Raw genomic sequence first — 16,112 nt, forward strand, 5'->3', positions numbered from 1 at the left:
ATCCATCCCTCCTCAGCAGCATTCATCCATCCCTCCTCAGCAGCATCCATCCCTCCTCAGCAGCATCCATCCCTCCTCAGCAGCATCCATCCCTCCTCAGCAGCATCCATCCATCTCTCCTCAGCAGCATCCATCCATCTCTCCTCAGCAGCATCCATCCCTCCTCAGCAGCATCCATCCATCTCTCCTCAGCAGCATCCATCCATCTCTCCTCAGCAGCATCCATCCCTCCTCAGCAGCATCCATCCCTCCTCAGCAGCATCCATCCATCTCTCCTCAGCAGCATCCATCCATCTCTCCTCAGCAGCATCCATCCATCTCTCCTCAGCAGCATCCATCTCTCCTCAGCAGCATCCATCCATCCCTGGCTCATCCATCCTCAGCAGTGGGTCAGTGAGTGGAGCGTCAAGGGATAGATTCTAAAATGATTCAAAAAGTTATTGACTTGGATGAGGGACGTCAGAAACATCAATGGAAAAATCATTCCTTTTGTTCACAGAATTTTAAAACTTGGGTTTCAGTAAGACATCATGGTAGAGATGTCCTAAGGCAACGACTCTAAAAGGTTTGTGATCAGTATAGAATATAGGGACCATGCGGCAAAGGCACTCAGTGGGTCTGTGGACATGGAGCTAAAAGGAGAGATCTTGATTACATAGAATACAGAAACCATGAGGCTATGACAGACAGAATTATGAACATGGCAGTAGTTTTTTTTATAGATGTAAATGCAGACAGTTAAGTAATGCATCTATAATAAAAACACTATAAGAGTATGTTCTATTTGACTAATAATGGCAAATTATCTTAGAAATCTCCTGACATGGGATTAGGAGGAATTATGTCCTATGCAGACCTCCATTTTAGCAAGGCACTATAATTTCTTATTGCTCAGTGCCTGGACTTGTGTTTTTACACTGTTTGGATACACTCCAAGGGCAAACCAAACACAAAGGACCTTGTTGCTGTTGTGACAGGAGGCTTGAAAGGACAAGCTGGAAGTCCCCTTTACCCCCAAGGGAGAACGAAACCGGAAGCAGTGCTAAACTGGGTTTAGAAGGAGTGGGTTTAGAGGAGTGGGTGTGGTCCTCTGCTGCTTGAAGGAGACAATGTTTCAAAGCTGCAGAGGAAGTAGGTTCTCAGCTAGTAAGATTTTGTAAGATTTAGTAAGATCTCACACTAGTAAGACTTTGCTGTTCTTTTCAGGGGAAAAAAATTACAGGTATGCAACAGAAGAGGCTGTTGTTGTTGGGTAAGATCTCGCCATGTTAACTCTGGCTGACCTGGAACTTGTATATAGACCAAACTCAAATTCACAGATCTCTACCCTCCTCTTACCTCCAGAGTGCTGGGAGTAAAAGCATCTACTACCAAGCCCAATGCATGAGATAGGTATTTGAAATGTTATTTAATTATTCATTTAGTTTACTTTTGAAACAAGGTCTCTAAGCCTGAGTGACCTGGAATTTACTTTGTAGACAAAGATAACCTTGAACTTGTGGTCCTTCTGCCTCAACTTCCCAAATTCTGGTTTAAGACACCAAGGGCTGGTTTAGGTGAGGGGAAGGGCAGGGAATATAAGCCAAGGGCTTTATATGCAACCTGGCAGGCAACCAACCAGTTAAGCTACATTCCCAGCCCTTAAAATTAAAACATATTTTAACAGCTTGAAGCCCTTGGCATCTTTAGATCTTCCTAATCTTTTCCATGTCACCGCAAAAAAAAAAAAAAAAAAAAAAAAAAAAAAAAAAAAAAAAAGAAAATCTAGTATTTGTAGGATGTAGATCGTATACAACCTCAAGTCCATCCTTGTCACACAATGTCAGCGGTGTGGCTGACAAGCTCATCAAGTCCATGTGATCTGCAAAGTGGGAAACAGTATTCTGGGCTCTGGCATTCCCTGATTAGATATTAATATAAGAATATTTTTGCTTCGTCACTATTATTAGGAGGTGGGTTTGTTTTTTGTTTTTTGTTTTTTGGTCTGATTTTGAGGCAGGGTCTCGTGTAGTTTTGAGCATGCTATGTGGCAGGCAATGAGTTTGAACGCCTGCCTCCACCTCCCAAGGGCTGGGATTACAGGCCTGGACCACCAAGATAGGTTCAGTTTATTATTATTATTTTTTTTTTGTGCGACATGTTTCCTTTTGTGTACACGTGTGTGTGTGTGTGTGTGTGTGTGTGTGAGAAAGTCAGAGGGCAACTTGCTTGAGCTGGTTCTCTCTTTCAATCATGTAGGTCCTGGGGTATTGAACATAGCTTGCCAGGTTCCGGATCATCCTGGGAACCCCCATTCCTTTCTATTAATTTTTAAAAAGAAGATAAATAAAGCGATACATTTCAAGACTACTCCTCCCTCTCTTCTACCTCTCAGTAGCCTGGTGTGCTTTCCAGCGGACTCAGATGAAACATGCAGTTTGCTGTTGGGGCATCCGGCAGTAGCACTGATCTCTGACTTCAGGAGCCAGGCACTGTGACACAAGCGGCAGCACCAGCGTCACGAAGCTGAGCTGGGAAACGAGCCCCCCCTGGTCCAGGAACAGCCTGCAGGTCGCCCAGCGGAACACAAGGCGGGGGTGGGGGGGCGCCTGCGGCTACGGCGCGGCTCTGCAACACCCTCTCGAGACCGAGCTGGCTCAGCCTAGCCGCAGGCTCCGCCCCCTCCCCGGCCCCACCCACTGAACGGTGGGAGGGACGCACACCGCCTCCCGTCTGCCCCGCCTCCTGCCGCAGACCGGAAGTCCAGCCTTCCCACAGTGCCCCGCGCACGGCGGGCATGATAACAAGCCCCCGGAGTTCCCACGCTGGGATCGTGGCTGTGTGCAGGCACCGTGTTGCGTGAGACGAACCGGACGGCGCCGGGCCAGCAGTCATCGGCCCGAGTGATGGCGCTGTTCCGGGGAATGTGGGGCGTGTTGAAAGCACTGGGGCGCACGGGGGTCGAGATGTGCGCGGGCTGCGGGGGCCGCATACCCTCGCCTATCAGGTAGGCCGCGGGCGAGGGACGCCGTCTGTCCAGTCGTCCGTCTGCCCTCGTTCCACCCTGGTCCTCCGGGCCGACCCTGGGGTCTCGCGCCTTTTGCTACCCGACCCCACTTCCTGTCACCTTCTACCTTTCCGCGCCTAGAGCTCTCTCCTTCTGCCTTGGAGGCGGGGCCTGGAGTTGTGGCGCGGAACGCTCGCCCCTATGCTGCCAGGAGTTGTGCGGGAGCCCTGTAGCCTCCTCTTTGGGTTTTCTAGGTCACCCTGGATGCCACGACTTGCTTCAGCCCAGCAGGCCCTTCTGGTTTGGCTAGGTCACCCATAATGAAAGGTCTTGCTTCACCCCTGCAGACCCCTCTTTGGTTTGGCTAGGCCACCCATGCCTGCCCTGTTTCCAGGCTTCAGCCCTGCAGCCTCTTTATTTATTTATTTATTTATTTATTTATTTATTTATTTATTTATTTATTTATTGTTAGGGCAGGGTGTGAAGTAAGCCGGTTGTGGAGCACTTTCTAGTGTGTTTATACAACTGAAGCCCTTGCATTTAATTGAATTCTTAGCACAGCAGAGGGAAGGGAAACACACTCGAAAGTTATTAGCATTTTATTTTTTTGGTTGATTGGTTGACTTTTTAAAAAATTTTTTTTTAAGACTGGGTTTCCCTGCGGAGCCCTGGCTGTCCTGGAACTCGGTTTATAGACTAGGCTGGCCTTGAATTAACAGATTCACCTGCTCTGCCTCTAGAATGCTGGGATTAAAGGCCTGCACCACAACTGCAGGGCTAGTTATTAGCATTTTAGGTGAAGGTGTTGGAGATATAGCACCTTAGCTGACTTTGTACTTAGAAACTGAGGTCTATGTATGAATATTACGTTATCTGACATTCGGTTCTTTTTACTCGTGTATAGCCTTGTCTGTATTCCGAAGTGTTTTTCCAGCATGGGTAATTATCCAAAGAAACCTATGAGTTCATACCTTCGATTTTCTACAGAACAGCTACCCAAATTTAAAGCCAAACACCCAGGTAAGGATCTTGGGGCTTATGATCTTATGATCTTCTCTGGTGTGATTTTTTTTTTTTAAACTGCAGTTTTGATTTGCACTGCCAGAGCATCTAGTCATTTTCTTTGGTAGTCTGTTTAACATTTTTTAGCTAATAGAAGTTCCTTAAATACAAATGAGACTTCCAGAGGTCCTGAGTTCAATTCCCAGCAACCACATGGTGACTCACAACCATCCGTAATGAGATCTGATACCCTCTTCTGGAGCATCTGAAGACAGCTACTGTGAACTCATGCACATAACATGAATAAGTCTTAAAGAAAAAAATAACACGTAGAGTGAAGAGCACAATAGAAAAAAAATAGTAAAGTGAGGCCTAGTTGTCCTGGCCAGTTGCTTCTGCCATAGGATATTGTTTGTAACGTCTAAGGTGCAATAAAATAACTTACCGGGAAATGTTCTATACAACATAATAGTGGTCTGTATAAATCATTAACTTAACTGGAAATTATCTAAGCTGAAGCTGAGGGGGTTGGGGCAGGTGGTGGGGAAGATTTGCAACTAGAAAACTTTTCCAGGGAGCCTAAGAAAGGAATATACAGCCTTCATTTGCATATACACTGTAAAGGTAATAGCTGAATTAATAAGTTAGTCCAAAGTTCTTACAGTACCTCACAGGATGCTAGTGAAAAATCACATAAAAGTTCTCATCTTGTAGATAGGAGATTGAGACATGCGTATACCTATATCCCTGTCCCGTCTTCTAAAATATAAGACTTGGTACAAACATGTGGTTGCTAAAGCAGTTGTATCCCCAGTTAAGAATGAGGACATTGAGACGAATGGATTACTTTTACAACAGTGTTGTATCTGAATGGTACTTTGTAATTGACGTGCAAGATGCTTTTGTATGAGCAGCACTCATTTGTGGTTTGCTTGGGTTTTGATAACAGTAAATCTTGAAAGACATGACAGAATATTTGAATTGAAATGCAGACATCATGAACTTGAAGCAGGTGGTACCCAAGTGTTTATTTTACTCTAGCAGTGGGGCAGTGGGTTTCCAAGGACTGGTTTTGGTAATCTACAACATACCTTTTTTTTCCTCACATTCCCCCCCCCCCCCCCAGGGTTTCTCTGTGTAGCCCTGGCTGTCCTGGAACTCACTCTGTAGACCAGGCTGGCCTCGAAAATCCACCTGCCTCTGCCTCCCAAGTGCTGGGATTAAAGATGTACGCCACCACTGCCCGCCCACAACATACTTTTTAAAGCTAAATGACAGTCGCATTTTCTGATAAATTGTATTTGTATGGTGTGGGGATTCATGTAATTAGCCAGCCTTTAGAGCCACTAGGCTATTTTCAAAAGGTTTTAGAAGTTAGCCCCTAAGAAATAAAATTGAGACATCTGTTTTTATTCTATTCTAATTTGTAGATGCAAAACTTTCAGAACTGATTAGAAAAATTGCAGCCCTGTGGAGGGAGCTACCGGAAGCAGAAAAAAAGGTAAGTGTTCATGGTGTCAGCTTACTGCCAGGGCTCAGTGCTCAGTGACTGGGTGACACAGCACCCTTTCTTTCGGATAGACAGGGTTTTTGCTTGTGCTCATGCCTTGCCCACTGAGTAGGCTGACTGGCCAGCAAGTTCCAGGGACGGGTGTGTCTGCCTGTCCCCACCCCCCATTATGAAGGTCACAGACACCAGCCGTGGCAGGCACTTGACTCCTGAACCATCATCTCAGTACCACCTCCCCTCTTAGCAGTCCTGCCCACACAGGTAATCGCTCCCTCTGTTTCCTAAGTGATGTTGGTGTGAATGGGCCGAGTGCAGGTGAGTGGTTAACACCGGTCAGGAAGGAAGGCCACTTGCTGTCCTCGGCCCTTGATTATTAGCAAGCCCATGAAAAATACATCTGAGAGCACATCTTTGCCTGGCTGGTTGTCTCCCTTTGTCTGAATCCAGTTGTCTTCCCTGACGGACGCACGTGATGGGTCGAGCTTGCCAGCAGCACCAGTTCCTTGATTTTCATTTGAGGTTTTCCTCACAGGTTTATGAAGCGGATTTTAAAGCTGAGTGGAAAGCGTACAAGGAAGCCGTGAGCAAGTATAAAGAACAGCTGACGCCGAGTCAACTGATGGGTTTTGAGAAGGAAGCCCGGCAGAAACGTCTAAAAAAGAAAGCACTAATAAAAAGGAGAGTGAGTATCACTGAAACACTGTTCCCTGGGAGAAGAATCAGCATAACCAAGAATCTAGGGTAGTTACCTGTGTCAGTGACAGTGGGGTTGACACTTGGGCACTAAGTTAGGCAAGACCTTCTAGAGGGACTTCCACATTTGAATTGTCTGTAGAGGATCATGATTTTAATGGTGCTAATTACTCCATTAGCACGTCAGAGGAGAAATTCACTTATTCATGAAAGGAGTTTCCTTGAGGTAGTATTCTATTTTCTTCCAAAGAAATAACTGTTAAAATGTGTGCTGTTAAATTTTTTTGTTTACCAACTTGTTAATTTTACCTCAAATTCATCATTTCATTTCAATCAGGCTATATTTTTCTTTATTTAGGAATTCTCTTAGTTTCTGTGTCACACCCATGTAGATGAGACCTTACACATGTGATACCCTTGGTCTCCTAACACCTCCTAGATCCCTCTCCCGTTTATTTTTTAAGTGTGTGTGTATGTATGTAATGGGGGGCAGGGCTAGCAGTGTGGAGGTCAGAGGCTAGTTTTTGGGGAGTTCATTGTGTCCTTTGACCCTTGCTGGGGTTGTGCAATACACACCTTTATCTGCTGTGTCATCTCACCTACCTTAGTACCTTCTCAGTTCAGACAGTGCTACTCTGCAAGAACAGAAGGTAGATAGGGAAGTGCAGTGCGGGGGGGGGGGGGGGGGGGGGGGGGGGGGGGGGGGGGGGGGGGAGAGAAAAAGAAAGAAAGAAAGAATGCTGTTCGCCCACCCATAGTTCCCCTTCTTGGTAGCTGGCAAGAATTGAATATATCTTTTGAATTTTAAATGTTGCCATGCAAGGAGGGAATGAGGTAAGGTTACTAAACAAATAGTCCTACATTTATCAGGTTCAGTTGGCATGTTGGGCCAATGTGATTATGCCCTACAAGGATGAAATGGAGCTTCAAAAAATATTTTAAGGTTTTATATGTAAATACTACAATTCAGTTCATGGAAGGTATAAAAATAACATGTCAAAGAAAAAATCTTTATGGATAAATACCTCATTGTATTAGATTTTTAAGAATCTAATAATAAACTTGAAAAAGTTTGACTTCCAACGTATAACAAACACTTCATTTATAGATCCACTGTGCTGGGTGTAGTGGTGGGGGCTGTGGGTCTGAGCTGGGAAGTGGAGAGAGGAGGGAAGAGGCTGGCTACAAGGTGGCAGGAAGCAACAGAGTCTAGCATTGTTTCTTTAGATCATCTCTTTAGGCTTTCTGGTGATTGTAACTGACATTTAATTTTTTGTTACTCAGGAATTAGTTTTGCTGGGAAAACCAAAAAGACCTCGGTCAGCATATAACATTTATGTGTCTGAAAGCTTCCAGGAGGCGAAGGATGAGTCAGCTCAGGTAAGCAGAGGCAGGCAGCCTCAGGTTCAGTCCTGTGGATGGTAGTTTAAAGTCATGCAGGAAGTTGGAGGTCTGTTTCCAGTCACATGATGAGGGAAAGTAGCAAAAGTGGAAATACACTGTGTTTCTTTCCTTGGAGCTGGGTGTGTAGTTCTCTGCAGAACCAGCCTGGTGCGCACATGATGCCTGGGTCTCATTCCCAGCACTGGAAAAGGCAGAAGTCGTTGTCACATGCAGTTAGGTGTGTGCCTGCTGTACTTTGCTCTACACACTTTGTGGGTACACACTGGTACAACTTCAAAATATTTCTGATTAAGTTATCCTTGTGTTTTCATGGTCCACACACCCAACTCTATGTAATATAAACTCTTTACTTTTCCGAGAGAACACTTTTACATTGTGTAAGAGATAGTAAGAGTCTTCTAGAAGCTTTACCCCAGCCGTATCCCTGGAGAGGATGGGCTTAGGGTTCTTGTTTGTCCTGGGCTTGGGTAGGACTTGCCTCTTCTCCATGCCTTGTTCTTTAACAAGACTGGATACACCTGTGCCACAGGTCACAAGAATGTGGGGACACAGAGTGTGTCCCTCTCCCCTCAAGCCGCAATGGCAGCTGCTTCCCCTGTATAAAGTACTGTCTCAGAGACGTGCAGGTGTCCACTCACTTGTTGGGCATGCATTGGAGTTACTAGATCTCCCCCTCACTCATCACAAGTCCTGTTGCTGTGCACACACGTGTAGCATGTTTATATGTAAAACGTGACTCTGCTCAGGCTTGTACTGGATGATTAATTGCTTTTCTTTAAGATTTTAAAATTTTATTCATTTTATCAAAAATACATTTTTTTAGTGTTCAGTAAAATCAGACTATTTTTTCAGAATAACCAAGATTAGCTTAGAAGAAAATGAGTGTTTATCTCTGAAGTATTTTCCTTTAACAGAAACAGCTTTGACTCTAACCATTAAAAGTTTTTTAAAAAGTTAGAATCTGCCAGGCGGTGGTGGCGCACACCTTTAATTCCAGCACTTGGGAGGCAGAGGCAGGTGGATTTCTGAGTTTGAGGCCAGCCTGGTCTACAGTGTGAGTTCCAGGACAGCCCGGGCTACACAGAAACCCTGTCTCAAAAAACAACAACAACAACAAAACAAAAACAAAAGAAACCAAAACAAACCAAAATAAAAAGTTAGAATCTAGTATAAGTCAAGAAAATTGATTCTTCAGGCCATTTTCCAGGACCCAATATTTTCGTATATTTCCACTTTGAAAAATGGAAGTTAGTAAATCATCTTCTACAATTTCAAATCTAGCATCATCTAGAATCATACTGTTCTCAAATCCTAGAAAATAAATGTGTGTCACTCTCCAGTGTGAACTCTTTTTTTGCTTTTGACTTCATTCATTCATTCATTCATTCATTCGGTATGCAGCATTCTGCCTGTAGACAGAAGAGGGCACCAGGTCTCATGGATGGTTATGAGCCACCATGTGGTTGTGGTTGCTGGGAATTGAACTCAGGACCTCTGGAAGAGCAAGCAGTGCTCTTAACCTCTGAGCAGTCTCTCCAGCCCCCAGGGTGAACCCGTGATCCCGCACACTTGCCCGCAAGCATTAGAGATGAGTGCAAAGGACTGTGGCTGTGGCGCAGCTGTGGCTAGAGGCTTGCTGTTTGAACATTAGAATTTCCTCAGTCAATGGGTTTAGGTAGGTTTGTGTTTTTGTTTTAAAAGGCTGCGATAGGAAAGCTCTATGCAGGTGAGAACTTTAAATACAGTGCTTCCTAGCATGTGGGCAGTCACCTAGAATTATCTAGCAGCCTGAATGGGCCCAGTCCTTAGTAATGGAAATATAACACGACTATAGTTTTGTTCATTTAAAAATACTGGTTGAGTTGAGTGGGAGTTCATGTTTATGATCCCAGTCCTGAGAGACCAAGGCAGGAAAAATCATTTTCAAGGCTAGCTTAGGTCACAGGGAGAATTTCAGGCCAGCAAGAGCCACATGAGAACTGCAAACACCCCACCCAGCCTTCTAATGACCATACACCTAGACTCTTACACACATACATGTGTACTTATGCAGATGCACACAGACACATGCACAGACACAAACATGCAAGTATCCACAGACATGAGGTACTTGTCAGCAGTTGTATACCCCCACATATTTACAAAAGAAGCATTACTTAAATTACCCAGTTTCATTTATGATCCTTTTGAGTCTCAGTTTGTTAGTCACTGACTCAGTATATCTGTATATGTTGTGTGATGTTAGGTCAGTTTGAAGCATCTCGTTTATTCCAGATTGGCAGCTGCCACCTGACCAGTGTATGCCAGCATGCCAGTTCCTCCTGCGTCAGTCTCCGTGTGCTGTTGCTTCTGTTTTTCTTGACTTACTATCATTTTAGCTTTTCCTTAGTTAAGAGCATGTGAGAGTTTTATTTCAGGTTTTATATGTCTTAAAAACTGCTCTTTTTTTCCCTGTATTTTTACATTGGACATAGAGTTCTGGTTTGAAAATAATGCTTCTTCACATTGCAAAATTACTACTGCATTTTTGGCCTCTGATTTTTGAAAAATACAACCCAGCAAGCACTTGGATAGTTTAGGCTAGAGGGTCATAAACGTAAAGCCATCCAAGGCTGCCCCCAAACCACGGATTAGAAAATAAAATCTGAAGCCAGGCCTGGTGATGCACACCTTTAATCCCAGTGCTTGGGAGGCAGAGGCAGGCGGATTTCTGACTTCGAGGTCAGCCTAGTCTACAGAGTGAGTTCCAGGACAGCCAGGGCTACACAGAGAAACCCTGTTTAGAAAAACCAAAAAATAAAATAAAAAATAAAATCTGGGCTGGCCAAAGGGAAATGCAGCCAACCTTGTCCTGAGCTTGACCCCTGGACCTGCATGGAGGAAGGAGAGAACTGCAGTGGTCCTCTGACCTTCTCAGTGCGCGTGTATGCACACGCAAGGACAGTGTAGTGTTCGACATTTTTACATGACACACCAGTTTGGGGTTCCTTTGCATGTTGTTTGCTGTTGAGACTATCAATACAGAGCTTCTAAGTTTGTCTCTTGCATCCTTGTTTGTTCGTGAGCTGCTTCCTCTAGCCCTGGTTCTGTCTCTGAGACACTGTAACGCACTTATTTCCCGTGCCAAAAAGGCACATAAGGGCCTGTTTGCAAGGTGCCCTTAAGTGTGCCTGCTCTTCCTGGGACTGTTGGACTCTTGAGAGTGTGAGTGCCCGGGCTCTGCTAGAGCGGGCGTTCAGGCTGCTTCTCAGCTTCTCTGTGGCACTGCCTGGTGCTGCCCCAAGGAGATTGGGGTTTATGTTGTAACTCTTATGCTTTCAGGTCCTCCCCACTGCCGTGGCACTCCTCCAGTGCCAGTCAGGTCCTCCCCACTGCCGTGGCACTCCTCCAGTGCCAGTCAGGTCCTCCCCACTGCCGTGGCACTCCTCCAGTGCCAGTCAGGTCCTCCCCACTGCCGTGGCACTCCTCCAGTGCCAGTCAGGTCCTCCCCACTGCCGTGGCACTCCTCCAGTGCCAGTTAGGTCCTCCCCACTGCCGTGGCACTCCTCTAGTGCCAGTCAGGTCCTCCCCACTGCCGTGGCACTCCTCCAGTGCCAGTTAGGTCCTCCCCACTGCCGTGGCACTCCTCCAGTGCCAGTCAGGTCCTCCCCACTACCGTGGCACTCCTCCAGTGCCAGTCAGGTCCTCCCCACTGCCGTGGCACATCTCCAGTGCCAGTCAGTGCAGTTACCACTCAGGCCTGCCACTGTCCACACCTGTGTTGGTGTTGTCCCCTTCTATTGGGTTTGTCCACATGCATTTATACCTTAAACTGGAGTTTGGGGAGTGTGCAAAACTAAACAAGTTGTTCCTTATTACTTTATGTAAACAAGGCCCAAGGGGTGGAAATGGCCTCTTTCCCATGTCACCACTTAGGTCAGCTGGTGAGCTGAGTACAATTAAGGGTTACTTGCTCTGTTCCTGTGATGGTACCTAAACACCTAGGCACAGAATTCAAAATAACACACAGCTACAGGGAAGGAAAAAAAACCCTGAAAGTTAGCTTATGGCAAGAGTGGGGATTATACCTGAATACAAGCATTTTTAATCAAAAGCTACTTTTTCTCACGTTGTAAACGTAACAGTTGAGTAGAGACAAGGTCGGCTGCTTGTGAATGGCGCTGAACTCGTGGAATAAATGAGGAATGGTCTTTGCTGTCTTAGTTGTCCATCTTAACCATCTTGTCTTACAGGGAAAATTGAAGATTGTAAATCAGGCTTGGAAAAATCTGTCTCCTGAAGAAAAGCAGGTAGGTATTAACATTCCTGATTTTCCATGTCCATTTAGAGTGCCCAGGATGTGCTAGGACAAGGCGTGGCTCCAGCGTCAGCCAGCTGCAGTGATGGTGGTTTTCAGGACTGCCTTCGTTGTTAGCGCCAGTGTGGCCTTTGACTCAGTGATGTTTGTCAGGAAATAAACTGGCATTTAGAACATGGCTTGTCCTACCTGTCCTCACTCCTCTCTCCCAAGTCCTGAAACTAACAACCCACCAATCCTTGGAGAACACGTTCTCTCAACCTTTTGTCATCTAACATTTCATATAAAAATTATTTCTGTATTCCCCCTTGGTGCGTGGAGACTAGTGTTAATCATATAGATGGAAGCATTCCAGAGATTAATTGCCATTTTCTAAGTAAAGCGTTGTCATGTTCTTCCTCAGACATATATTCAGCTTGCTAAAGATGATCGAATTCGTTACGACAACGAAATGAAGTCTTGGGAAGAGCAAATGGCTGAAGTTGGACGAAATGATCTCATCCGTCGCAGTGTGAAACGCTCAGGAGACATCTCTGAAAATTAAGATAGAAGACGGAGTTGTCATTGTGTTGATTAGACACAAGAAACCAGTTAGGTCTCAAAGCCTTAACTTGTCAAACTAGAAAGGATAAAGGTGGTTAACCTTTGATATTCAGTTCACTTTTCTGTAGCCATGGATTCTGCCCATTGAATGCATTTCTATTAATGTTTTGGGCCTTACCATAGAAGATCATGCCAAGTTCTGCCTTTGGCTTGAGAACTGGAATCGAGACTGTCCATGCATCCGCATGCACTGGTGAATCGTTCTGCATTTGATGGAGTAGATAGACGGTGAGGTGACTTTCACACTGGTGACAGTTGCGTATGGTTTTGTGACGTTTTTACACTGATGACCGTTACATATGGGTATGCTCCTTGTGTCCCAGGCCAGAGCTGCTCTCACAGCTGTGGCAGAGCTATGAATAATGGTGTCTTCAGAGAAGCTTCCAGGCTTTCCTAGATGAAGTGATTCCTAGACTAAATCGTGTAGAGCTGATATTTGTACATAATAAGTGATTGTTGATGTCCTGATAGTGTTTTATAGTAGGAGCAGAGAGATTTACAGTCTTTCTCAAAGTAAGAAATTATGTACCAAGTCTATGCATATGTTTTTATTGCATAGAATAAAAACTCTAATTTTCCAAACATGTTTCTGAATTATGTATTTTAAGATGAACCATTTTGTTAACAGATTTTTTTTTTTAAATTTTAGGTAGGTACTTTATTTTTATGAATTACTTTTCATTTGAGAGTATTCATAGAGTTTATGTGGTATAAATTTTTAAATGAGAAAATGTGAAAAACAAGTCTCCAAAGTCAGAAATCTGGAAGATTATCTATGACAGGTAAAGGCCTGTGCAGGAGAGCACCACCTGTGTCGAGCCTGCCAAGTCCAGCCTACTGACTAACTGCTTTTCAGGGCCTGTTTGTCAAGACCTGTATTTATGTTCTAAATAGGTTTTTAAAAAGGAAAGTATCGATGTGAAAATTAATATGATGATTAGTGCTTTTGACTAGAATTTCTTGGGTTTGCTGTGTGGGTGTTCTGTGCTCCAGGGACGACCCTGGGAAGCTGCAGTGGACAGGGATGGCCCTTGGCAGACATTTTGCCAGTGTGGTTTGTAGCATGTTGTCTCATGGCTGCTGGGCATACAAGGCTATTTTCCTCAGATGTCCTCGATGTTTTGTGATACTGTCACCCTATCTTGCGGTCATCACTGGGTCCCTATAAGCCTAACTGTTCTTGGTGTTAGCAAGGAAAATATTCTCTAGTCTGGAATCCTGGCGTAGCATGGTCCAGAGGGCCACTGTATGGAGTGAAGCCCTCCTAATCTTGATTGTTGCACAGGAGAAAGTGTCTTCCCAACTTTGAGCTGGCACATCCCACAAGCCTTTGTCAAGCCTGAGCCAACACTCCTTAGTATTTGTTTTAGAGAGCACGGGGCTTCACCCATCACACCACTAAGCAGATCTCAGACACAGGGCAAAACAGAGTCCATACTCATGTGTGTTATGTATGAGGAGGCTTAGAGAGTGTACACTCTGGGAAAATAAATTTGCAGTCACTGAACTTGACAAGGTAGGAACAGAAGAACACATGGAGAAGAGATGTAAGAGTCAGATATATAAAACAGGGTATTTGAACTGGGTAGGAAACTTGCCTAGAGTGTACATGGCCTTGGGTCCAAATCCTATAACTGCAACTCTCCCCAGAAGAGATAATCAGAATCTTGAAGATAAATTTAAGAAAAAGTAATTTCCCCCGTGGATTGGAATTCAGGCCTGTAGATGGCATGGGTTTAAGCCATAGTTGGAAGGTGGTGGAAGGAGGCCAGCGTGAGTTGGTATGGTGCCATCTCCTTGTCTTCCCGAAGAGACATGAGCTCTGCACTCCCGTGGTCTCTGGAAGGGAACTCCATGCTGTCCTTACTCGCATTGACCATGTGCTTCAGAGCTCCTGTGGAGCGCAGGCACTACCGAGATCTGGTGATGTCCGAGATGCCCAGGGCTCTAAGCACGAACCACAAGCTCAGCTCTGCTTCCCACACACACTGGAGAGTGCTCAAGAACTCCGCTCAGTCTAGGAAGGGCCTGGGAGATGCAGGGAGGCCTGGACCAGAGCCTTTTCATGGCACTTGGTTCAGTTTGGTTTTCCTTGCTTATAAAACAAGCTTACTGTTAACACTGTAACTGACTTTCTGTGCTTTTTTCCCCCCTAATGACAGAGTCAGCAAAAAAGCAGTTGCCAGAGGAGCCAGGAAGGTGTTGGGAGGAGCAGAAGGCATGGGTGATGGATGCTGCATTAGGTAGAATCACAGGGGCTTTGATACTTCTGAGATCAGCATGGCTGACGGGATCATCCCCTGTGGCTGCCAAGGGCTTGGTGCTTCCTGCTTTCTTACTGTCATGTGACTGCAAACGGGCTGCTCTTTTATTCCAACTCCATTTTCAGCAGTGCCCTTCAAAACAACAAACCCTAGTTGGTCAAGTGTGTCCTTCTGAATCTTAAAGCTGGTATTAGCGTACTTTAAATGGATGTAGCTAGAAAGTCTTCCTGGGTTCGCCCACACTCACGATACCTCCAGGGGGTGCTGGAGCTGCAGCGTTAATGCAGGACAGAGCTATAGTGTCCATCAGGTCTGTTTGGTCATAGTGTAAGAATTTTCCTCTGACAGCAGCCCTTCTCCCAGGTTTTGTTTGTTGTTGTTGTTGTTGTTGTTTTCCAAGACAGGGTTTCTCCGTGTTGCCCTGGCTGCCCTGTAACTCACATTGTAGGTCAGGCTGGCTTCAAACTCACAGACCTAGCTGCCCCTGCCTTGAGTGCTGAGATTAAGAGCGTGCCTCTCTCTCCTTTGGAATTTGCCACCGGCCTGTCACTGATGAGTCTGGAGATGCTAAAACAGTGTCTGTTTTTGAAGTGTAAAGCAGAACATATTTCTCTTTTTTTTTTTATATATAATTGAGCTTAAGAGATAAAATGGATATATTTACTCTGAATTTGTAAAACTTCCTAAACAAAAAGTAAAATTATGCACAACTGTACTACCAATTGTTTATCATTCACAAATCAGTATTTTTGCTACTTAATCACTGTTTATATTTATTTGAAATGTGTTAAAACCACCCTATCATTTAAATTAGACTAATTAAAAATAATTTATAGTAGTTTCTGATATAAACGTGAAGTCCAAGAGGATTAAATGGTAAAAGATGTATTTGCACATTCCTTCTGGGTAGGAAATGTTAGACGTTAGGGAATCCCCAGCATCCTTTGATCCAGAATGTTCCTACTCTTAACCTTATGCGTTGATAATGCAGTGAAAATCTTTGTGGCAGGAAGTGGAAACAGCTGCGGTATGTGAGATGACCTTCAGATTGTGAGTGTGTGTGTGCGCGCTCGTACACAAACGATGAATTTCAGTTTTAGATTTGGGTTTTACCCCAAGATCCCATGTATAATTTTTTAAAATTTGTTTTTATTTCTTGTGCATTGGTGTTTTGCCTACATGTGTCCCTGTGTGAGGACGTCAGATTCCCTGGAACTGGAGTTACAGATTCCTGTGAGCTGCCATGGGGGGCCCTGGGAATTGAACCTGGCTCCGCTAGAGAAGCAGTCTTCTTAACTGATGAGCCATCTCTCAGGCCTGTAATTTTTTTTTTTAAGTTTCTAATATCTGAAA

At 44.8% G+C, this 16,112-nt stretch overlaps 2 protein-coding genes across 2 annotated transcripts in view; one reads left to right on the forward strand and one right to left on the reverse strand.

The window, feature by feature from the left end:
- Positions 1–2,279, reverse strand: part of LOC127670134 (uncharacterized) — a 12,632-nt gene extending 10,353 nt beyond the window's left edge. The window contains exon 1 of the mRNA XM_052164454.1: positions 2,209–2,279. Within this exon, the coding sequence (XP_052020414.1) occupies positions 2,209–2,279 (71 nt within the window). The remainder of the gene's footprint in view (positions 1–2,208) is intronic.
- Positions 2,280–2,743: 464 nt separating this feature from the next.
- Tfam (transcription factor A, mitochondrial) lies at positions 2,744–15,474 on the forward strand. Its single transcript, XM_052163608.1, has 7 exons — positions 2,744–2,986; positions 3,891–4,006; positions 5,419–5,489; positions 6,031–6,180; positions 7,476–7,571; positions 11,828–11,884; positions 12,296–15,474. Exons 1-7 carry the CDS (start codon positions 2,886–2,888, stop codon positions 12,434–12,436), a joined length of 732 nt encoding a protein of 243 aa, XP_052019568.1. The 5' UTR covers positions 2,744–2,885; the 3' UTR covers positions 12,437–15,474.
- Positions 15,475–16,112: the final 638 nt, after the last annotated feature.

This window comes from Apodemus sylvaticus, chromosome 19, assembly GCF_947179515.1.
Source record: "Apodemus sylvaticus chromosome 19, mApoSyl1.1, whole genome shotgun sequence".
NCBI lineage: Eukaryota > Metazoa > Chordata > Mammalia > Rodentia > Muridae > Apodemus > Apodemus sylvaticus.